The 24,361-nt window shown below is 40.7% G+C and overlaps 1 protein-coding gene across 1 annotated transcript in view; it reads right to left on the bottom strand.

Annotated features, from left to right (window-relative positions):
• The window catches only part of BANK1 (B cell scaffold protein with ankyrin repeats 1), a 280,528-nt gene that overhangs the window by 150,421 nt on the left and 105,746 nt on the right, over positions 1 to 24,361 (bottom strand). The window contains exon 8 of the mRNA XM_037896965.2: positions 22,210 to 22,406. Coding sequence (XP_037752893.1) covers positions 22,210 to 22,406 — 197 coding nt within the window. The remainder of the gene's footprint in view (positions 1 to 22,209; positions 22,407 to 24,361) is intronic.

The raw sequence follows: 24,361 nt of genomic DNA, 5'->3' as shown, positions 1-24,361 counted from the left end.
AGGGCAATTTCAATGAGCAATCCTGCACAAGGGCCTGGCTGGATGCCCTGTCTCTCTCTGCTCACAGGTGTATAGTGACTGCTGTCTTTGTACGCCCTTCATGGTCACATAACACCCAAAAGGGAGTGGATGGGTTCTCTTTCTCCCTACTTCAGATGGGCCAGCTGAAGTTGCTGGTGTAGCAGAGGAGTAGGCTTTCCTCACTACACAACCCCTGTGTACCAGGGAGTTTGGGGAATAGTTGTACCTCCTGATGCACAATGTCTCCCTGAGATGCTTCTATGAAGTCCAGCTTGGCATCACCCTTGTCTTCTCAGTACTTAAATGACACAATTTAGTCCACTGTAGTCACTGACCTTTTCACTTGTTTTTAACATTAAGCACAAATTCCTGATGCAGAAGAAGAAATGTAAGGTAGGTGAGATGTAAGATGTTATTTTCAAATCAACCTAGGATGTGACTCTCTGATCAAAGAAAGCACTATTTTTTCACACCCCAGAGGTTGCAGTGACCACACTGTCACACCATGAAGGTTTTCTCCCAACCAAGCAGACAGCACAAAGTAAATAACAGCATAACCTGAAGAAGGTCTCTGTGTAAGCTCAAAAGCTTGTCTCTTTCAGGAACAGAAATTGCTACAATAAAAGATATTACCTCACCCACCTTCCCTCTCTGATATCCTGTGACCAACACAGCTACAACAACACTGCAAACAGCATAGTTATAGTGAAACTACTTGACTTCACAGACTGTTAAGCATGACTTATAGGATTATTTTTGTATTTAACACTTCTCAACCTCCTTTTTATAGTATGTTACCACCTAAATCTATCATACTTTGAGGTAAAATATAAGTGACTTGTCTTATAAAAGCATACACACACACACACGATGTCTGGAAAGATAATTAGATTCACATTGTTCCTTGTTATATTAATCCATCACTTGGATGTTCAACACACAATCACATTATTCTACCAGGTATATCAATTTGATATTATAAGCTTTAAAACATTTTTATGTTATTAGGATAATTATATTTATATCATGCATAGTGTCTTTAATATGTATAATAGTATTTTTTCTTTTAATACTAAACAGGAGAAAAGATTGGGGTCAGACCCAAGAAGCCACAAGTAAATACATGCTTCTGGTGAGTTCTTGGACAAACACGGCAAACAATTCTGATGACATCTCTTAGGACAAGTTTTGAAGCTCTTCAGCAACGTTGTGATTCAGTATGAATCACAGAGACAAAGAAATAATGGCCAAAACATAGAACAAAGGGCAAAAAAGATCAAGCCTAACATCCCATTAGTCATGCAGAGCTCATTGCGTCAGTCATAGTGTTCCTTTGCTCATCAATGGAGAGGAAGACTTTGAGAGTTTTTTTGAGTCACTGTATACCATGTGGCACCTTAGAGACTAACATATTTATTAGAGCATAAGCTTTCATGGGCTACAGCCCACTTCATCGGATGCATTGAATGGAACATATAGTATGAAGATATATATATATATACATACAGAGAAGGTGGAAGTTGCCATACAAACTGTAAGAGGCTAATTAATTAAGATGAGCTATTATCAGCAGGAGAAAAAAACTTTTGTAGTGATAATCAAGATGGCCCATTTAGACAGTTGACAAGAAGGTGTGAGAATACTTAACATAGGGAAATAGATTCAATATGTGTAATGACCCAGCCACTCCCAGTTTCTATTCAAACCCAAGTTAATGGTATCTAATTTGCATATTAATTCAAGCTCAGCAATTTCTCGTTGGAGTCTGTTTTTGAAGCTTTTCTGTTGCAGCCAACAACTCAGATCAAGAAATTAAGTTTAAAAAGTCACACTGAGTGAACACTATTGTCTGACTGATTAACCTGTTTTTCCTCCTTGCTCAAAACTTCATCTTATCACAGATTTTGATATTTATCTCCTCACACGGCACAAAAGCGGTATGAAGTGTAGTTGTAGCCTTGTTAACTCCAGGATATTAGAGAGACAAGGTTGGTGAAGTATTATTTTTTATTGGACCAACTTCAACTGGTGAGAAAGACAAGCTTTTGAGCCACACAGAGCTCTTCTTTAGGTCTGGGAGAGCATAATGATTGTCTGGTTTTACTTACGCTAAACAATCTGTTCCTCCTTGCATTTAGCTGTGACTCTCGGAGTACCTTTCCCAGACCCGAAGAAGAGCTGTGTGGTCTTGAAAGCTTGTCTATCTCACCAACAGAAGTTGCTCCAATAAAAGTTATTACCTCATCCACATAAAGTCTGTGACAGAGCTGTGGACTGAAACAAGGTCTTTAACTTATAGGCCAGTATCCTAACTACTGGTTCAGACTTACTCTTTGTGGAACATGGCTACCAGGCTACTCCCAATTTTTGTTTGATTAAGCAGCATTTCCAGTCAATACAGGATAGATACATCAGTAATGCTTCTAGCTGCATAGCTGTGATAATGCTATCAGCTTCCAGGAGTAAGTCATCAAGAAGTACAAAAACTCATTTTATTTTAAAATGAGAGTGGATGGGTGGGGGTAAGTGTGTGTGTGTGTGAATCAAAAACTACTGTGTGTGTTCTTTTTAAACAAAATTTGCAGCATTCTTAAATTAGAAAGCAGCCTGCTAGGCAACCCTTCAACAAGAGCAGTGGGTTTCTTCATGATAATGAACATTCATGTCACTATACTGAATCCTGTCTTCCTACTCTGTTCTTTTGAGCTAGGCAGCGTATTGAAAAGTACAAGAATCCAGAAACCATTTTTCAGCCTGCACAGGGTGTGAGGAAGCCTAATAATCATTGCTAAATATTCTAAAAACTTGGTAAGAAATAATGAATCATTTACTGTTTATTCAACACACCAAAAGGTGGGGAAAGAAGTGTGACCATGGCATCTGTGCCCAGCCCACTGTCAGAATTATAAAAGGAAAATGCGATTTGGCTATGTTAAACAAAATTAACACTATATAGGATAAAAATGGATTTTTTTAAAAAAGTAGTTTCTTATAATGGGCTCAGTAGCTTTGAAAAAAATGTCTTTTTCTAATGGTCATTCTACTGATGTAGAGCCTAAGGACAATTTTCCTAATTAAGCAATAAATCACACTTGGTAGAAAAGTCTGGTAAGTCACTCTTAGAGCTGTGCAGAGCTCTGAGCCTTTGATTCAGAGAGGTTGCGGCAAGCCTTTTATCTGGCTTTGCCATACATAGGTTCTCATCTCCTCCCCCAAGTTTCTCTTAGAGTTTTGGGTTCAATGACCCCCCCAAAATGAAATTCAGCCAAAACTGCAAAATTTTACATGGTTTATACTCTGGACCATAAACCAGACCACCTCTTTCCTCCCTAGCTTCCCTTCTCCTCTTCCAACAAGACCCAGCTCCTCTCTCATTGCCTTTTGCTGTTTTCTGTAGGGAAAGGGTATGCCACTGGTGTGCTTTCTCCCCTCACATCCAATATCTTTGTAAGGAGTGTCAGATGTCTGGTTCCTAAATCTCTTGGAGACAGCCAACTGGCACACTCCACACATCACCTGTATCCAGGGAGGTAAGTAAGTCAGTCCTCTCAAAATCACTAGAATTCCTTCAGACAGGCTCCCCGTGGCCCATTTGACAGGATCAAGACCTAAAATGTCCCTTGTAATGTAAACTTGTCTTGCTGCAGGACCATAATCTGGGATTCTCCAGCAATGTGTATTCTGGGGCTTTTGCAGCAAAGCAGGATCCAGTGAATAGTTTGGGATCTTCCTTCTGCTGCTCATTCTGTCTATTTAACATGCTTCTGAGGCAGTTACATCTTAGTCAGGAGGAAAGGAGTACTTGTGGCACCTCAGAGACTAACCAATTTATTTGAGCATAAGCTTTCGTGAGCTACAGCTCACTTCATCGGATGCATACACTCAGGAGGGTGTCCTGATCACCTGAGAATATATGTATATAAGAATTGCCATACTGGATCAGACTAATAGACCAGCATCCCTCCTCTGACAGTGGCCAGTATCAGATAATTCAGAGGAAGATGCCAGGCGATCCCATAATGGACAATTATGAAATAACCTCCTGCCGGGAAAGATTCTTCCTAGGGCATTCAGTTAGTAGGCTGCCATGAAGGCTAAAGCATGAGGGTTTATGTAGATGTTAGGTTTCAGAATAGCAGCTGTGTTAGTCTATTATCTATGAAAACATTGAATCCTTTACTGAATCCTACTAAGCTCCTGGCTTCAGTGACATTTTGAATTAATCAAGTTAGACAGATTAATTATGGCTTGTGTGGACAAGTATTTCCTTTTATCAGTTATAAATCTGTTGCCCTTCAATTTCATTAATTCTCCCCTTGTTCTCGTATTATAAGACAGGGTAAACAGGAGCATCTGATTTGCCTTCTTGATACTATCATGTATGATATCCTATTATTTGCCTCCCCCTTAACAGTTCCCAAACTTTTCAAGCTCTCCTTGTAGAAAAATATCTCCATGCTGCTAATGATTTTCACCATCTAATTCTGAACACCTGCTATTGTTGCTATATCTTCTTAGGTATAGAGTCACCAGAACTGAAATGCATACTGACATTTTATTTGCTTTTTTCACCAATGTTAAATATTGAACAGTCTACAGTGATTCATAAGTCTTTTTTTCCCTGAGTGGTTCCAATTAGCTGAGAACCCAGCAAATGTGTATGAGTGGTTCAAATTATTCCTTCCAACATGCATACTTTTGCATTTTTCAGCAGAGGTATTAATCTGCTTCCATGCTGTCCATTCACCAATTTTTTTTAGATCCCCTTGAAGTTACTTGCTCTCTTGACAACAAAACAAATTAAACACCACCAGTCCTATTACCGAACCTAGGGGCACCCTGTTCTTAAACTTTTACCATATTGAAAGTTCTTCCTTTATTTCTACTCTCTGCTTTTTGTCTTTTTCCCAGTTTCTAACCCATGATAATGTTTTATGTCTAAGCCATTAAACAATCAGTTTCCTTAATAGTCATTGTGAGGTATTTGGCTTTTTGAAAGTTCATATAAATTATGTCAGTTATTTCTTTTTATCCACAATTTTACTGAAACATTGACTGAATACTAGTAGATTATAGAGCAGGGGTGGGCAAACTACAGCCCGGGGGGGCCACATCCGGCCCTTCAGACGTTTTAATCCGGCCCTCGAGCTCCTGCTGGGGAGTGGGGTCTGGGGCTTGTCCCGCTCCAGCTGGGGAGTGGGGTCGGGGGCTTGTCCCGCTCTGCACGTGCCATGGATTCACACGGCTCCCAGAAGCAGCAGCATGTCTCCCCTCTGGCTCCAAGGCGTAGGGGAAGCCAGGGGGCTCCACCCCTGCCCCCCGCCCCAAGCGCTACCCCCGCAGTCCCCATTGGCCAGGAAACACAGTCAATGGGAGATGCAGGGGCGGCACCTGCGGATGAGGCAGCATGCACAGCCGCCTGACCCTGCCTCCACATAGGAGCCAGAGTGGAGGACATGCCACTGTTTCTGGGAACTGCTTGAGGTAAGTGCCACCCAGAGCCTGCACCCCTGACTCCCTCCCATACCCCGACCCCCTCCCATGCCCCAACCCCTTGCCCCAGTCCTGATCCCCTTCCTGCCCTCCGAACCCCTTGGTCCCAGCCAAGAGCACCTTCCTGCACCCCAACCCCTCATCCCCATCCCCAAGCCCTCACTCTCCCGCACCCCAACCCCCTATCCAAGCCCAGAGCCCCCTCCCACATCCTCATTTCTGGCCCCACCCCAGAGCCCACTTCCCCAGCCAGAGCCCTCCCCCCCTCCTGCACCCCAACCCCCAATTTCATGAGCGTTCAGGGTCTGCCATACAATTTCCCTACCCAGATGTGGCCCTCGGGCCAAAAAGTTTGCCCACCCCTGTTGTAGAGGAATGACTTTCCTTTGCCTAAGGTATCCTGGTTTGTCACTGTCAAATCAAGATCTCCTAAGTGACTTATAATTTTATTTTTAAGTATTATTTCAATTAATTTACCCAGTACAGAAGTAAGAAGTTGTGCTCTTAGCGAGCCAACATGGATTGAGTTAGTGTCTTTTATTGGACCAACTTCTGTTGGAGAGAGAGAGAGAAAAGCTTTCAAGCTACACAGAGATCTTCAGGCCATCCACCTTGTCTTTCTAATATCCTGGAACCAACACAGCTACAACACTACATGTACTGGTCTGTAATTCCCAGTATCATTGCTAGTGCCTTTTTTTAAAGCTGGGCACAGTATTTGCTGCTGTTCAGTCCTTTGGCACAGCAGCTGCTCTTAGGAGAGACTGCGTTTTGTGTTAGCAGCTCAGCCACTTCATTCTAAACTTCCTTCAGAAGCCTGCTGACTTGTAGCTAATTAAGTGCATGATCCAAATAAAAGACTCAATTGACTTCAATGGCCTCTGGATTAGGTCCTCATTTATCAGTGTGTTCAAGCACCTCTTCTTTTGATATCTCGCTCTCTGACAGTAATTCATCTTTATCACATGAAAAGAGTTGGTATCTCCTCACACTCTATGGCAAAGACAGAGACAAAGAAATCATTCAGTTTCTCAACAATTCCCTTATCTTCTTTTACAGCGTGATCCAAAACCCATTGAAGTCAATGGGAGTCTTTTCACTGATTTCACTGAGCTTTGAATCCAGCCCTAACAGCTCCCTTTATTCCACAGTGCTCCAGTGGACCCACTGATACTCTTGGACACTTCCTGCTTCTGATAGACTTAAAGAATTTCACTGTTATAATGTCTCTGGCTAATTGCCATTCAATTTCCCTCTTAGCCCACACAGTGTTATTTTCTTACATATTATCTGCTATAGTTTATGTTCCTTTCACTACAGCTGGATTTTTCTTTTTCTTAAGGATACCTGTATGGCTTGAATAACCTCTTCAATAATTTATTAATTTTTGTTTGCCTTCCTCTTTTGTTTAAACGTGTCCATGCCTTTGTGACCGTATTCTAGTTGCATAAGCAGCCTCCAGAGTAAGTGTAAAGATTTTAATTTCTGCACTATTGATCTGAGGATTGGTGGTGGTGTTTTACTCACTCCCTCATTTCTGTGAAATATCCCTGATTAAACTTTAGTCTCACACTGCAAATTTTTGGTATACTTCCTTCTCCAAGGATGTTAAACTTAATTTCCAAAGTTGATGTGAGGGGTTTTACTCTGTGATTGGGTATTAGGTTGAACAAGGTTTTATCTTTAAGTGGGAAGCTAAGGTTTATTTTAGTTGTTTCTTTAATTAATGGATTTTATTTACTTTAGCCCATTAACAATTAATTTAGCAGTCTGCTCCCCTCTGAGCCAAACTCCCATGTTGTCCCTTGTGCTTATACAGTCAGTGACTCACTTTACACTAAAGAGTATGGAGGAACGGGCATTATTCATTAGCTCATCCCGCAAAAGGCAGAGTGTTCCAGGAAGACATTAGAGTATTTGTGTGTGTATGTGTGTGTGTGTGAGAGAAAGGGTAAGCAAGTGGCCACTGGTAAGACAGCATCAGTAAAACGCTCCCATATTCTGTTGAGGAGAGAGGGATCCTATGGAATGGAATATATGACCCAAATATGGGATCAGGGCCATGTCTACATTAGCACTTATGTCAGCAAACCTTTTGGTGCTCTGGGGTGTGAAAAAACACCCGCCTGAGTGACATAAGTTTAGCTTGCATAAGTGGTAGTTTGCGCACAGTGCTATGTCGGCAGAATAGCTTCTCCTGCCACTTGTTGGGGGTGGTTTAATTATGTCGATGGGAGAGAGCTCTACATAAGACCGGCTACACGAGAGATCTTACAGCGGCACAGCTGCATCGGTAGCTGTGCTGCTGTAAGCTCTTTAGTATAGACATGGCCAAAGGTTGCCTAATACTTGTCCCAAATTGACAAATCTCTCAGGCTATGCCTACACTGCATTAAAAAACCCCTGCTGGCCTGTGCCAGCTGACTCAGGCTTCAGTGGCTCAAGTTCCAGGGCTGTTGAATTACAGTGGAAACTTCCAGGCTTGGGCTTCAGCGTGAGATTTGGGACCCTCCTACCACTCAGGGCCCTATAGCCTGAAAGTCTACACTGCAGTTAAACAGCCCCTTAGCCTGAGTCTTGCGAGCCGCGGCTGGACGCCCGCGGGTGTCTAATTGCAGTGTACAAATACCCTCAGTGAATCTGGGCTTAGAATCTGATTTAATTACAAAAGGGTTGTAAACATCTAGCCACTAAAAGACATCTAACACTATCACATTATCTTATTCACTGTCAGCTTAGGAACTCCCACGTACTGTAGGATGCATGTAACCATCAACAGTTCTGAATATTAAAATCTTGTTGAAAGAGTAAAATCCCAGCAGGTTTTGCTGAGTTATCACCGTTGGAATAGCGCAAATGCCAGAAATCTGACTGATCCTTTTCTCTCACATACACTCCCAGCTACCTGATGCTGACGAGCAATGGGCCAAAGTGTTATTGCAGCAGCACTTAAGATAATTAAACAAAATATTGATAGCAATCAAATTTAGCACATTTAGAATTCTTTTAAAATATATTTTCCACTTTCTCTTCCTACATAGATTTCTCTCCAACCACTAAGTAACTGTGTCTTTGGAGGGGGATAACATCTTGACTGAAGCAACAACAGGTTTAAATTGAGGATCCTCCCATTATATGAGAAATGGAATGAATCCCTTTGGGGCTGCACATGACTGAGCTACAATACAGTAGGATGCAGGAATAACGAAATTACTATGAAAAAAAGGAAGCTGACTTTGCCATCCACAGGCTCAGCAGCAGGGTACACAATCCTAAAGGAGTGTTGCTATTTGCATTTATTCAAATACTGGAAGTTCTAAGAACTCTGGGAAATTCCCGTGCCTTTTTGGCAAAAGTGACAGGACTGTCCAAAGTTCTTTCTGGCTGTTGCCTGTATAATTTATACTAGTAAATAAATACAGTAATACATTAGTCCTGAAAAGAAAAGACACAATCTACAATTAGACTGTAGAATGGTGGTACAATATATAAAAGTGATCCACTAGTGTTCAGGTATTCTCAGACCATCTTTTTCTGGTAGTCCCAGTTGATGACAATCCTGCCCTTCCCAGATTGCTAAGGGAGTATCTCAGCTAGAAATTTACTAAATGCAAGAGGGCCAGGTGGACTGGGGAAGTCCCAGTATAGAAAAGGTTGAGAACCCTTCACTAATTTCAATGAGTGATTCACCACATTACACTTTTTCTACTGTGCATTTCAGCCACATGTATCCTGAGTATATTTGGAGTCAGTTTTAAATGTACACATAAAGGAGTGAAAATCTGCTTGGTGCAGCAGTGGTGCGTAAATGGGGGAAGAGTTTGTAGGAAATAGTTTCTCTGCACACAAGCAGCAGGATAGGGTCTTTCTTATACCAGAACTTGAGCAAAGGCAAGCTACTATGCTGGCCCCCACATACTACATTCTCAAGTGCACGTGCTAGTGTCAGCAAGTATTAGCCAGAAGTGTGCTGTGCTCCTGCTCAGAGGGAAAGCAGCATATCTCAATAAGCCTTCCTGCACAATTATTTGTAAGAAAGAACATCCAGACTGGAAGAATTTCCATAGCACAAGATTCTCCCGACTACCTCTCTACTCCCTATCTCTACACCAGATAGTGTAAAATGTAGAGCTGGGCTTCAAATTCTTCCCTTGGATGCACAAATTTGGTTCCCCCTGAATTTAAATGGGAACTGGACATGGCATCTGAGGACAGAATTTCTCTCTTACACCAAGCTTGATCCTACATTTCTTCCACACACAAAAGTCTCATTGACTTGCGCGGGAGTTACATATAAGTAAATAGCCTGATTGTGCAACCCTTACATTGGGGAACATTTACTCACGGACTTGTCCCATTGAAGTCAATGGGACTACTCTCTTGTAACTTTTCACCAACTTGAGTTGCACAATTGAGCCAAAAGGAAGCAGGATCAACAGCACCCAGTCCTGGACTTGAATACTTCACAGGATTTTAGTTGTGGAAAGCATCACTAAGCTGTTTGAAGTGTTGTTTTAAAGACAGAGGTGGATTTAAGAGTTGGGATGTAGTAAGAAAATAAAGGAGGAGACGATAGGAGGCAATGGATGGTATGGCATATTTAACAATTTCTCTTCTTTCCCTCACTGTATTCTCCTACCCCACTCTGTTCTTTCCCTCTTAGCCTTTCATTACAGTACTTCCTTTGTATTCTCTAAGTCTGTTTCCTTTCCTGTCCTCAGTTTGTTTCCCAGTTACTCTTCCACTGACTCCTCTGCGCTCTGTCTCTTTCTCTCTTCCTCCTCCCCCCCAACCACATCTCAAACCAGCAGATGGGATTAGGATTTCCATCCTCCTTCAATTTAAGAGAGTTTCCCTTCCCCTTTCAATTTTCTCTTCCCCGACCTCAAGTATCTTCTGCATCCCTAATCTCCAATAGCTGGGCAATTTCCAGGCTCAAGAGTGGGGCCAGAGTCAATTTTGCTCCCAGAGAAGAAGCTGGGTGATATATATTGAATCTGAGGTGGGGGATTGATTTTGCCCTCAGAGTGAGGAGAGGGGGTGATTTTCTCCTACCTCTAAGTAGATGGGTGGGGTGGGGAGTACTTGAGAGTAGCCTATCATGAGTAGATAGGGAGCGACTGAGCTGACCAACTGGGCAAGATGGGAATGTGGAGTTGGGCCCAGACCCATGCAGCCAGAGAGGAGCTTAACTGAGCTGCCAGCTTTAGTGAAAGAGATGTCGCAATCCCCTGTGTTTACATAACTGATGGAGGGCCTGATTAGAATTTGCCAATTCATTGTCTTTTAGATTCATCCTTGGTTAAAGAGTTAAAGAAATACTGGTCTTGGTTTCAGAAAAAATGCCATCATTTTAGATATTTTCTGGCATTTAAATATATACACTCCTCTTCAGAAAACAATTCTCATCTATAATTGCTGAAACACAGATGTGTTCCCAATGTCTATACACTAATCAGGGCACATCTGGAGTAGTTAACAACTGCAACCTCAGCGATTAGCAACAATATTCTAGATCCTGTCATGTCAATTGATAGAATCAATCTTCACAGGAGAAGAATTAATGTGACTGTACCTAGCTGCAGAGTATTGTAAAGAGCAAATACAGTCACAGATTCACTTAAGGCCTGATTCTAATCTCATTGAAGTGAATAGGAATTTTGCAAATGGGTACAGGATCAACACCTACTGCTTTTCAATAGCTGCTAAATATCACATTCATTCAGGACTTATACCAGCTCAGTAACACATACATATACCACTCTCAATATATAAATTTGGTCTTGTCTGATTCATTAAGCAGGGAGATACATAAAATTATATTTGCAGACAAAAATCCAAAATGTTTTTACAGTCCATTATTCAGAATGGGACTTGGTTGGATTCAAAAAGCTCAATTAACCTGTTTTTTATTCATGAGAATTAGGCAACCAAGCCTAAAATGATGAAAAGCATTTTAATATTTTAAAAACAAAAGTATTTTGCCACCACACAGTCTAGACACTGCAACACAAAAAATGAATACTGCAATTATTGTATAAAATGGTACTGACGTTACCCATAGGACCATGTTATAAGGCTAAATCCAACAATCAGTAAGCCTTATTTGCATTAAGCAATCAACAAAACAGTCTTTTAATTGGAATTTTTTCAGAATCTGCGAAATATACTGCAAGTGGGATACAGTATATATTTTCTGATTATGGCCCATGTAGCAGTCAGCATCAACTACTAAATACAGAAAGGGATAAATTATGGCCCTCTGAACCTCTGGAGTGCTGTAATGGATGGAGCAGCAGAACACCCTTAATGCTGGAAGGAGGAATTTTGTCCATAAGATGACATAAAGGACCAGCATGACTCTCAATGAGACTTAGACCCATTTTGAAATGAAACTTAGGAGCTTCTAAAAATGTTATTCCTTGTTTATTTTTTGGTTTTTCTTTGTACCTTGTGTCACTGATTCAGTCAGGCTCTTCTATCAGCGGTCCACCAGTCTGCTGTGAAGGGAATCCAGGCCTCTGGATCACTGGTTGTTGTGTCTAGAGTCTGAACAGATAGTCCCAGATGCTGCATTTGCAGCTAAAGTGAGGCTACTGGCAACAAAGTGACAATGCAGGACAAATATATTGGTATATGATAACTTCATTATGCTGGAAGAAGAGGAAGTTTCTTTACCTAGATTATAATGAAACATGCAGGGAGTGGAAGTGAGTGTTTCTCAGGTGGTTTTATTTGACTTTTTGCTTAAAATAACGAATTCTTTATTCTTCGTAAAATTGCTAACATACTTGGGACAAAACTATAGAATGATCATTTCAGGCTGTTAAAGAAACCCCTTTTAGGGACAATGACTATATCCACCTAAGAAAAGTGAAAAATGTTTATAAAAATGATAAAATCTTAGCAAAACATGATGTGTCTGTGTTACGATTTCCTCAACATATGGAAGAAGATCTTCGAGGAACTTTAAAAATACAGAGGTGATGTGCTGAGAGAGAATGCGGTCAGTTACCGTTTGTTGAAATATAGGATTAGAAAGTATGTGTTATTTCTGTTATATTTAATACCCCAGAAATGACGACTCAAAACACAAGGATGAGTCTGTTTCCTTTTGTGAAAAATTTGGAAACTCCTCAGTCAACAACATACTTAACCACTATTTTCATAGGACTGTATTCTCATCCATTAGAGAAGTGCAGTAAAAGCAGAGTGTTTTGTGTTCTAAATGCACTAATACCGATAGCATTAATAAGACATTTTTTCTTGGGTTTGATCTAATACTTCTAAAATTCCACATTAAATCTTTCAGCAGACATGGAGTGCTACCCTGATTCCCCCTCTCCCCGGACCTCAATTTGCATCCCTGCAATAGATCTTCTACAGGACATTGTAGATAAACTGGCTGCACAATTTGCTAAAATGTAAACGTCCAAAACCTGTAAGAATACACTGCCCAGTAGGGAAGATTTGACAGCAGGGACGTTGAAATATTCTGCATAGTCAACATATTTAACCATATATTCCCAAACAAAACTCTAGGCAAGCTTCAGACATCCTTGCTCACACTGAGTAGTATCTCATTCCACAAGTAGGTCCTTTGATTTCACGCATCCTTTATAGCACAGTGTCTTATTTCCATTTTTTAAAAAGAACTGCTCACGGAGTAAAGTATTATTCAACATGACTTGGGGTGGCAGAATCTGGCCACCTAGTTAAAAAAAGGGGTCCAGGATGAAATTGTATTTCAGTGGAGCATAACCAACAATTTTCAACTTCCTTCTCCATCTTCTACCAAAAACCATACACTTTCTCTGTAAAAACTCAACTCCTCTCATTAAAAAAAAAATTCAACATTGCTTTAGGTCCTGCTGTAAGAGTATGTATCTCAGGTGTACTTGTGAGTCAGAGGAAAAAGGGAGAAGAGATAAAGGAAGAACAGCTAAAATGCTCTGTCTAGCCACGTCAGGGCATCTACAGTTCTGTACAAAGCATTTCTTCAATATGGCCCAGAGTTGGAACGAGGGCTTTCTTCAGCCTGCACACAGAAAAAAAAAAAAAACCAAAACAGCCAACTAAAATGTCTTTTTCTTCCAGTAAGGGAGGTGGGGGAGAGAGGAAACAAAGTCCTTTAATTATGAAGTCTCTTGCAAGCAATATAGTCTGATATAAGGCTTGGTCTATACTTGAAAGTTATATTGGCATAGCTATGTTGGTTAGAGATGTTAAAAACACACCCCTGATAAACAGCTGTGCTGACAAAATCCCCAGAGTAGACGCAGCTATGCCAACAAACGAGTGTTTCTGTCAATGTAGTGTTTGGGGAGATGGTGTTCCTGCAATGGCAGAAAAACTCCTTTTGTCAGTGTACATGGCATCTCCTATGTCAGCCTAGCTATGCCAGCATAGGCTCTGTAGTGCAGACATAGCCTAAACTCCCCTTTAACCATCATGCTCAGGAGCCTCATGGCTCTGATTCCTTGCCGGGCCAGGCAAGAGTAAATCCAATCTCTGTGGCCCTGATTTATATGCTTGGCTTGAAGCATGTGAGTATGTTGGATCATATTAAAGAAGTTCTGTATTAAAATCACAAATGAGTTTGATTCCCCATAGTTTAAATTCCAGGGTATTACTAATTAAGAGGTCTCTTGGTTTTTGGTACTGTTTCTCTCCCTCTCTGTGTGAAACTTGCAAGCTGCTAATTGTGTTAGTACATCCTAAGACAGAGTCTGTTCTCAAAGCAATACTTTGTAACAACAGAAACAGCACACAGAGACTCCCCGCCCTTTTGTTGTATTCATCTCGCTTTGTTAACAATTGTGATTAAAATAGAGATAGAGGATGTATGTGGATGGATGGTTGGCGTGGATAATAACTGAATGATCAGGGAGGTGCCAGCCTAAGAATCCAGTGTCCATCGGCCGAAGAAGGCATCAAGTGGAAACAACCAGAGGACCCCCGGAGGCCAGACTGGAATCCACCTAACAGCCTCAAGGATGGGAGAACCGAAGAACAACATGGAGCCGTCAGGAATGTGCCATCTGCTGATTGATTCAGCAATAGCATGATGAAGCAATTCCCATAGACTGGCATAGGAAGAAATTCCTATAAAAATGGACTCTAGAAACTGATAATTTTGGGGTCTGATTCTGCAAACCAACTTCCAGGAGCGTCAGATGTGCATCTGACAAGGCCCTGCTCCCTCCTTGTTTCCAGGACACCTGGCCAGTGGCTTGGCATGAGCAACTCTAAGGCTAGTAACTATGATAACAACTTTGCAGAACCTGTGTGTGTGTGTATGAATGAATGTGTGAATAAATATGAAATTGAATGGAAAGTTATAGCTATAACTAATTGCTTACTATGGTTCTTTCTGTATTCACAATAAATTTGGCATTTTGCCTTTTCCCCTTTTAATAAGATCTTGCTGGTTTTTATTTTATTGGTATAATAAGTAGTCTCCATGAAGTCCTAATGAGTAGAAGTGGTTGAAATTTCAAAATCTGAAAAATAACTGAAGAAAACAATTGACACAATTCTCACAAAATTTATCCCTGCTTCTAATCTGCTCTATTAATGAGCTCATAATAACCCTTTCTCTGCCTACTTCCATGTGAGTTATGCACACACTATTACTATCTTTATTCCCCCCAACCCAAAAAAAGCCACAGTAAATGTGACATCTAAGCAAGGATGAAAAATGAAACAACAATTTGAAGCCATTCTGGAGATACAGACAAGCCAAAAAAGTTGGGAAATTTTTCAAAATGCCAATGATAAAGAAATGGTTTAAATAATGCCATAACTTTAACACTCCTTTTCTAATTGTTTTTATAAACATCCTATAGAATTATATCTTGGGATACACCAACATGTGAAATTTGAGGGGGACTGGCTTCTTTCAGGGAAAATTTGGGATGAGGGTGGCTTTAATGTCAATATAGTATCATCTCTTTAACAATGTGGTAAATAGCACTGCATTTTATGCATTAAGATTTTTGCTGTTTCCTTGTATGACATACAGCTTTTTTCTTTATCCCAGAAAGTTAAGATCCACACTTTCATTCTGTCTGGCCATTGCTCAGAGGAGGTTAGATATTGGGGTTTTGCTACAAGAATGTATCATGTGATACAGTAATTTAGTTTTCAGTGCGAGACATCTCCTGTGGGATATTTCATCATAATAGTCACAAAATTCAGTTACACATTCTTATTGATAGGCAGATTAATTTTCATGCTTTTATTCCAGTTTAAAAAACTTCCTTGAGCAAACCAAATGTTCAAATGGACTTTTGGAATTGGGAAATCAAGATTTAAAAAGCTTGAATGGAGATACCATCTTGGATTCCCGTCATATAAGATGTGAGACCCCCCATAGTTTGATTTAACAGCTTTGAAACTTCATTTCCTGTGACAGCACCTAATTTGAACACTGAATATGTGTAATAGCAAACAAAGTTTCAAAGCCATGAAATCAACTGAAAACATTTGCTCTTCAAATGGAATGAATTAAAGATGTCAGCCAAGACTTCATGGCTCCCATATGTGATCAGGTTAATGGGGTAGGGGGCTAATGGTAGCTCTCCTATAGATGGAAAGGATTACAACAGGCAAAATGACTTGCACCAGAGAAGTTATTGTCAGATAGTTCCCATATGTTTTTCTTAATAAAGTAGCAGCTGAGTTAAACCACATTCCTGGTGTCTTATCTTTCTTCCTGCCATGCCTGATATACTAGAAAGTGCAGTGTTTGATTGTTATCAAACTCACCTGTTTCACTTGATACCTTTTGTGACTAAAACACCTATTTCAATTTGCAGCCAGAAATCATATGTCCGATAAAGTAGGTGGCTGCAAATTGAAAAGCATGTAGCTATGTAATATAACACAGGAACTGCATGAGACCTTAGTCTGAGTGTGTCAAAAAAATAAGTGGAAAAGCAACTGATGAATTCAGGAGATGTAGTATGAGTCAGGCTGGAGCTATGTGCTTAGCCAGGCAAAACTCCATTTAACTTTTTAGGAGGAGTTTTGCCAGCCTCAGAACTGGACATTCTGTGAATGAGATATACAGAGCTTTTTATCTGAAACTATTGTTCGTACCGCACAAGGACTTTTTCTTGACGATTTTGGATCTGAACATTTTAATTTGATAGCAGTTCATCAAAGTATGACAACCAATGTCTTTGCCATATCATTTTCTAGGCTTGCACATTATCTCTGTGACTTATTTCTTCCCTATTTCATTTCTGTTCATACATTTCTCATTTAAAAAACAACTAAATCGTGTCAGAGGAATAAAGCAAACACAAGCCTTGCCACAACTGAACCAGAAAGGGCTGTGTGATAGAAGTGTTAGTGACTCTTTGAGCCAGATTAGGATGACCATATTCCCAAAGGGAAAACAGGACACTGCATGGGGCTGGCCTGAGCCACTTGCCCAAGCCTTGCCCCCCATTCCCGTGCTTACGGCTGGTGTCGCTACTCACCCAAACCCTGCCTGCCTCCTGTGCAGCTGTTGCTGCATGCCCAAACCCTGACTCCCCACTGTGACTGGCGTCACTGCTCGCTGGAGCCCTGTTTCTCCCTCCGCCTCCCTGCAGGGCTGGCGCTGCCGCTGGCCCCCCCACACTGCGCACGTTCCTCTGCACCTCTCTAAGGGTGTATGCCCCATTTTGGGGGGCAAAAGTGGGCATTTGTCCAATTTGCTCTTGCCTACCGATCAGCTGAGACTGTCCTGGCCAAAACAGGACGCATGGTCACCCTAGGCCAGATCCGCTGCAGTGGAAGCCTGCTTGCCCTCAGGATTGGGGGTGGGGAGAAAAGGTGTTAAAAAGCTATCTATGCTCTTACTTCCAGGTGCACCAAGCAATTCTCTGATGCACCTGAGGATCTGATCTATTGGCTATTGAAGAGAGCATCCTGCTTTTCAAATGCATTTGGCTCTGTTACCATGGTGTTAAGTTCTCTGTAGCAGGCACACAGATGCTCTCCTCTCCCGCCTGAGTCACGTTCACCTGTTTCCTTCTCTGTGTTTACTGTAATTCAGTGATCTTTTTTATCTGGAGCATGTTTAAGGTCGCTAATTATGGCATCCATTTTCTTTTCCATTCAAACTATAACCTGAAGCAATATAGCTGCTGCTGTGTATACTGAGGATCAGGGGATAAACTAGGTTTGAGTACTGCAGCTGTTGTCAGATAACATGTATGTTTGATTTCCATAAAGCAACATGTTACCAAAGCTCATGCTTGCTGGTGTTGTGTTGCATGCTGGTTTTAATTAAAATTGCATTTTCAGGTTTGTGGCATCAACTGAAAAATGATATTCACATAATTGCTAAACCAACCAAGAAGGATCACAGCTACAAATCTCTTTTGGAAAGAAAAGCAGATTACTGAATAGTGAAATACTTGCAAATGCCTTATTATGGGTTATTGTGTCCCCCTCCCACTACCCACCGCATAAAAGGTACTCTAGCAAGGTGTACATTGACAGATACAGCAGGACAATTTTATTGTCTCCACATACAGCACTTGCAAGGCCATGTCTAAAGTAGAGACCTTACAGTGGCATAGCTGTACCGATGCAGCGGCACCGCAGGAGAGAGCTATCCATGCTGGCAATTCTGTTGGTGTAATTTATGTCGCTCAGGGGTGTGTTTCTTCAGGTTTTTTTTTCACACCCCTGAGCAAAATAAGTTATACTGACAAAAGTGCTAGTGTAGACATAGCCTAATTTGTATCTATTGAATATGCTTCTTGCCAGTACTCCACAGATATTTCTGAAACTTATTTTGTAGGGACCACTTGTACAGGTGACAGTGTCATCAAACAGCTAATCAGTCTCATTCAGTCACTGAGCTGCTTTACTGAGACTGTGGTAGTGGGTATCTGTATATTAATAAATGGCATGTGACCGGCAACCTACTGACCTGAGTTGAATTTGAATCAGTGTTCTACAGATGAAAGACATAGTGAGCGGGGGTGATAAGTCCTCTCAACTCTCCTGTCCCACATTGACTGTAAATACAGTATAATACTTTGACAGTGATCCTGGGGGATATATGGCTGTATGCCATTAGCTGCTTTAATTTAAAAAAGAGCATCCCATGATGTAAATCTTTCATAACACACTTAAAATCAGGTTCCTTGCTGATTTCCTAGAATAATTTATACAGCATATAGTATCAATAATGAAATGTGCAATAACCAATTAAAGTTGGCTTACTCTTACTGCTGTAACTTGTTATAACGAACACAGTAAGCTGCAATATTTTCTCATTGTCACATAATTGTCCTCTTGGAGAAAAAGCTGGGATACGGTGAATAAATCGCAAGCTAGCTCTCACTCAGGTGCTGAGTATCAGAGGGATAGCTGTGTTAGTCTGTATCCAAAAAACAACGAGGAATCCGGAGGCACCTTAAAGACTAACAGATTTATTTGGGCATAAGCTTTCGTGGGTAAAAAACCCACTTCTTCAGATGATGGAGAGTACTCAGGTACTGGAAAGTCTCACTAATTCATAGGGTTGCTGTAATGTAGTTCTGCCCACATTTAACATATATTGGAGGTGTGACCAGGTGCAGCTCTTGCCAAGAGTGCAGGCATTAGCTAAGAACCAAAAACACAGAGCTGGCGACAAGACCAGTTCACCTGTATGTTAGTTTTGCTTAACATAGGTAATAGTCTTATAAGAATGTAGTAGTGTTTAGACTTCATAAAATGCTTGTAAACTGCATGAAATGCATGTATTAATCTCACTTGTAATGTCTTTAGTCCAGGCTATAAGAAAATATGTAAGTTTTGCTTTATAACTTAGAAAATGTTTGCTCTGAACTTCTGATCCCAGGCAAAGGAATCATCTCTTCATGTTTCCCTACCCCCAATCCCCCATCCCCTCCTCAGCCATCCAGGAGGACTATCGACATTTAACTGGGCCATTATAAAACAAAGGCTTTGTTAATTGCCCCCATCTACCCATGGGGAAGTACACTGTGAACGCTGGAAGAGGGAAATGAAAACAGTTGATGTGAAGATTGTTCATCCCTTCTGCTGTTTGAACGGTCACGGGGCCAAAGAAACCAAGCTGAAGGCTTTGTCTACACTGGCACTTTTGTCGTTAAAACTTTGGTTGCTCAGGGGTGTGAAAAAAACACACACCCGAATACAAAAGTTTTAACAATGAAAAGCGCTGGTGTGGACAGCGGTACGTCGGCGGGAGCTGCACCCCCGGCGACAAAGCTACCATCCCTTGTTGGAGGTGGTTTTATTTTGTTGCCGGGAGAGCTCTCTCCTGGAGATAAAGAGCGGCCTCACAGCACACTTTTCAAGGGCGCAGCTGCAGTGGCACAGCCGCGCTGTTGTACAGTGTGCAGTGTAGACATCACCGAAGCCAGAGATCGCCAGGGGTTACCTCCTGGATTTGCCCTGAAAGACACTTTGAATTGATAGCTCACTACAACTCTGTCACTCTTAGGATCTAGATGGTAACTCATTTGTGTGTATATGTTTGCTTGCTTTAACCTGTAAATAACTCTCTTATTTCTTTTTCCCAGTTAATAAACCTTTAGATAGTTTATTACAGGATTGGCTACAGGCATTGTCTTTGGTGTAAGATCTAGGGTACTTGTTGATCTGGAGTAAGTGTCTCATCTCTTGGGACTAGAAGCAATCTGAATATTGTGTGATTTTTTGGTGTAAGAGACCTTTACCACTAAGTCCAGTTTGCCCAGCTCGCAAGATAGACTGGAGAGGCTAAGAGGACTGCTTATGACTCAATGGTAGGACTGCTCTAGTGATCCAGGAGTTCACATTCATTACTGGTTTGGTGAAATCTAATTATAAAACCCACTACCAGTTTGGGCTGTCTGCCCTGTTTTTGACAGTCTGCCCTGATGTAGGCACTCACAGTCATGAGCCACCCTAGACAGCATGACAAGAGGTAAATGAGAACAAAAATGTGATCCAGAATAGACTAGTACAAAATTAGAAACTCCCAGTGTCAGGGTCGGACAGAATATTGTGAATTCTCAAATTCTACTTTTCACCTAATCTCAAGAGAGGCCCTGAGAGAGAACGGTTGAAACTGCTAGTCACAGCTGCAGTATTTGAAATTATAGGCCAGATCCACAGCTGGTGTAAATGGATGCATCTCCACTGATGTCAAGAGAACTTTGCCAGTATACACCAATTAAGGAGATGGGCCCAGATTTTTAAAGGTACTCCATTACTCCACTCACTGTTGCTATCTGTAACTGACTAAGAAGCTTAAATCTCATTTTCAGAAGGGACTTCGGCACCTAGGGCCAGATTGAAATTGAATAGGACTTAGATTGATAAGTGCCTAGTCACTTTTGAAAATGAGACTAGTAACTTATGACCTCAATCATGTTTTCACTTCATCAGTGTTCCCAGTCTTTATTACCCACAAGTCAGCTTCTCCCTTAAATACCTTCATGTTTTCTCCCATGCTGCTCCTTATGCATGCAAAAAACTCTCAGTTATTATCCACAGGGCCACTACCTGATCCTCCTTCAAATCCCTCTTTAAGACTTGTCTCTACTCTGACGCCTATAAAACCCTGCCTCATCATCATGGCTAGACAGATGATAAGCCCCGAGTGTCCCTCCTTCCTTTTCTTATCTCCTTTCTCGCCAGCATTCCCAATTTTGCCATTTGCCATTCAACATCTACTCCCCAACAGAACAAGCATCAACAACGACAAAAAGCCATGCAACTCACAAGGCCGAGCCAATTCTTCACAATATTTACCTGGTTATGTATTATATCCCTATGCCTACTCTAAGTCTGCTTTACATCTTTTAGAGTATGCCTACATTGCAGTCAGAGGTATGAGCACAGCACATGTGAACAAACCTGAGCTAGTTTTGCTCTCACCAATAACAATAGCAGGAAAGCCATGGTAGTATAAATGGCAGCACCTATTGGAGGTGTAGGGAACAGGGCTGATTGAGCCCACAGCCTCTCGGCCAGTGTGGAATTTGTATACCTCATCACAGCTACACTCTCTCATTTTTGCTCATGTGAAGTAGTGCCTTATTGACAAGAAGTTCCATTGCACAGCAAGTAGAATAAAGAACCGCTTAGTATGGATATGGGAGACAGAATCAGGCCCTATTTGTTTGTTTATGGCTCTGGAATGGCTTTTATAGTCAGGTCTATACTCAAGGTGAGAGTAGAGAGGTGTCCAAAGGAATTTTTCCTTGTGGAATGTTAAGGCAGACAGAATGCTTCTCAAAACACTGCGGGGAGAATTCGGAAGCAGTTTTTACATCTTCTTACTTTCTCTTTAGAGAAGCAGCTGGAGGTTCCCACAGCTCTGATTGCTTGTTGCAGTGCAGGCAGCACAGACCTAGACATACCATATGGACAACTTCTCACTGTGCTATCTTAACTCCAACTCCAATACCACTATACTTAGGTTTGAAATCACTGACATTCTGGCTGCCCATTATATCAGTGCAAAAGTGGGAAGGGTTCTCGTATCCTGCCCCACCTGTCATGCACCCATGCTGGAATCCAGCACATAATGTTTTTAAAGAGAAGGACAACAGTATTAGGGTTTGACAAATATCAGTACCTCTTTCAAAGAAGATTCTATCCTGTAACAGGACTGCTAAGCATCTGGTTTTACATATTCAATGAACATTGTGAAAAAGTATACAAACTTACTGACAATTCTTGAATGATTTTTTGGAGTTCATTGTGCCCGTGCTTTCCAGCAATATGTGCTGGGTTCTCTCCATGTTTGTTGGTTATTCTGCAAGCCTGACTTGCCTCAGGGCACTGGAGTAAAAGAGTAGCAAGGTTCTTTAATCCAAATTTAGCTGCACAATGGAGAAGTGTAGGAAGCTCTTCCCAATAGGAATCTGTATATGAAAATAAGAAAAGGGTTTCATAAAAGTCCCTGGTTTATATACAAAACATATCACCCTCCTTTACCAAACTTCCAGGGTTCAATAATTTGTAGTGTTTTGAAAGCTGTCCTTACAGAATTGGTCCTCAGAGAGCAAATTCTTATAACTAAAAGTTTTATAATTCAAGTAGTTGTCATACATTTCAGTAATGGTGCCTCTTAACTTTCCTTTAACACAACCGAGAAGTCCCATTTTCTCTGACAGATGGAATTTCAAAAAACACTTGAATTATTTCTCCTGATAAATAATGAGAGCTGGACACTGCCCCAGGGAAAGAAAATTGTACAGTATAGGCATACCTTCCCATAAGTATTTATTACTAAAATTCTCTAGAGTCGTTTTTAATCTCTATAGCTGACCTGAACATTACATTTCTAGAGGGGTATATTCCTATATTTGTAATATAATACCCATTTTGCAGGTTCACAAGCTAGATTGTATCAGCAAATGTATGCCTATCAATTTACTGAAAATCAGGCCCATTTTTTGTTTTAAAAATGACTTTACATTTGGGGTACAGATTTTTAGTCATTGTTCTGAAATAGTGGGACATTAATTTGTATTGTCTTCTGCATTTCTCTTTTGGGGAATAAGTGAAGTAGGTACACTGAAATTAACCAACTATTTCAGAACTTATTATTAGCAACGGTACAATGGTTGTGGTGGAATGGCAAAATCTCAGCTCACCGTTGTTAGAAAGATGGATTGCAAAGACACAGGAAGTTCTTGCAATAGAAAAAAATAATTACTGATCCCAAAAGTGACTCTTATGGTCGTTACTTAAATACTCGATTGCCTTTTGGACAAGGAAGCAAGAACAGAGAAACCCAGAAATATTTGTACTATGCCATACTGAGTGGAGAAGTAGCTGTTACCACTCTTTGTACTGTCGACTGTAATGTTGAAGTTTTTAGCCACCATAAGTAAGCGTGTGTGTGTGTGTGAGAGAGAGAGAGAGAGAGAGAGAGACCTCTGGCAAAAAACTTCAGTGCTAACACCTAAGATTGAGCACCTAAATATAAAAGGCCTGACTTCACATGTATGGAGCACCTGCAAATCTATCTGAAGACAATGCGGTTTTAAGTGCTCAGCACCTTTGAAAAAACAAATCACTTAAATATAAATAATGAAATAGATTCAGGAGCCTTGCATATATTTAGAGGCACACAGCTTCAAAAATTTGGCCCTCTGTTAAGAAAATATTTATTTTCCTGTGTATCTCCATATACTAGCTGTGTTTTCTTTGAGTTTTATATTTCTTTGAGTCTACTTAGTAAAAGTCTATTAAGCATTACAATAATTGTAATTTTAAAATAATAGTTCCAGCAACAAAAATATCTAAAGCTTCTTTGTGAGAAATAGCTGCTGTATGATATGTTTACTCTGCCATTCTCAGCCTCTTATTTAAATTCCATAGTCTAGATTCTATATTAGAATAACTATAAATATTTTTCCCCTAGAAAAAAGTGAACATAATCCATAATGTAGTTAGATATTTCTCTATATTTCCACACACAGCAGAAAAAATCCCTGGGGAAAACACACACACACTAACAGTATAATATATGCAAGGAATTTGAAAACTAGACCAAAACCATCAAAGCTAGGTCTAATTCTGCACATTACGTGAGATTCTTTTACAAGTAAAATGTCTAAAAAATAGCTGATATTTCAAAAGCACCAAAAAAAAAAAGATTTCTTCCCTGAGTTGCCTGTATTAAACTTTCTGCCTTTGTAGGTGTCTAGCAGGAACATAAAAGTTGAAAAAGGTTAAAGGATAATTTTAGAGAGGATATGATAACAAAAAAAATTAATTTCCAGCCTATGTTTTGCAAGCATACATCAAGAGGTCAAATATTTTATGCAAAAAACTTTTACAACATGTTAATGACATGTTCTAAGGAAAA

Source organism: Chelonia mydas, chromosome 4 (genome assembly GCF_015237465.2).
Source record: "Chelonia mydas isolate rCheMyd1 chromosome 4, rCheMyd1.pri.v2, whole genome shotgun sequence".
Lineage (NCBI taxonomy): Eukaryota > Metazoa > Chordata > Testudines > Cheloniidae > Chelonia > Chelonia mydas.
Note: the sequence above shows the minus strand (reverse complement) of the source record. Positions and strands in the feature narration are given on the sequence as shown.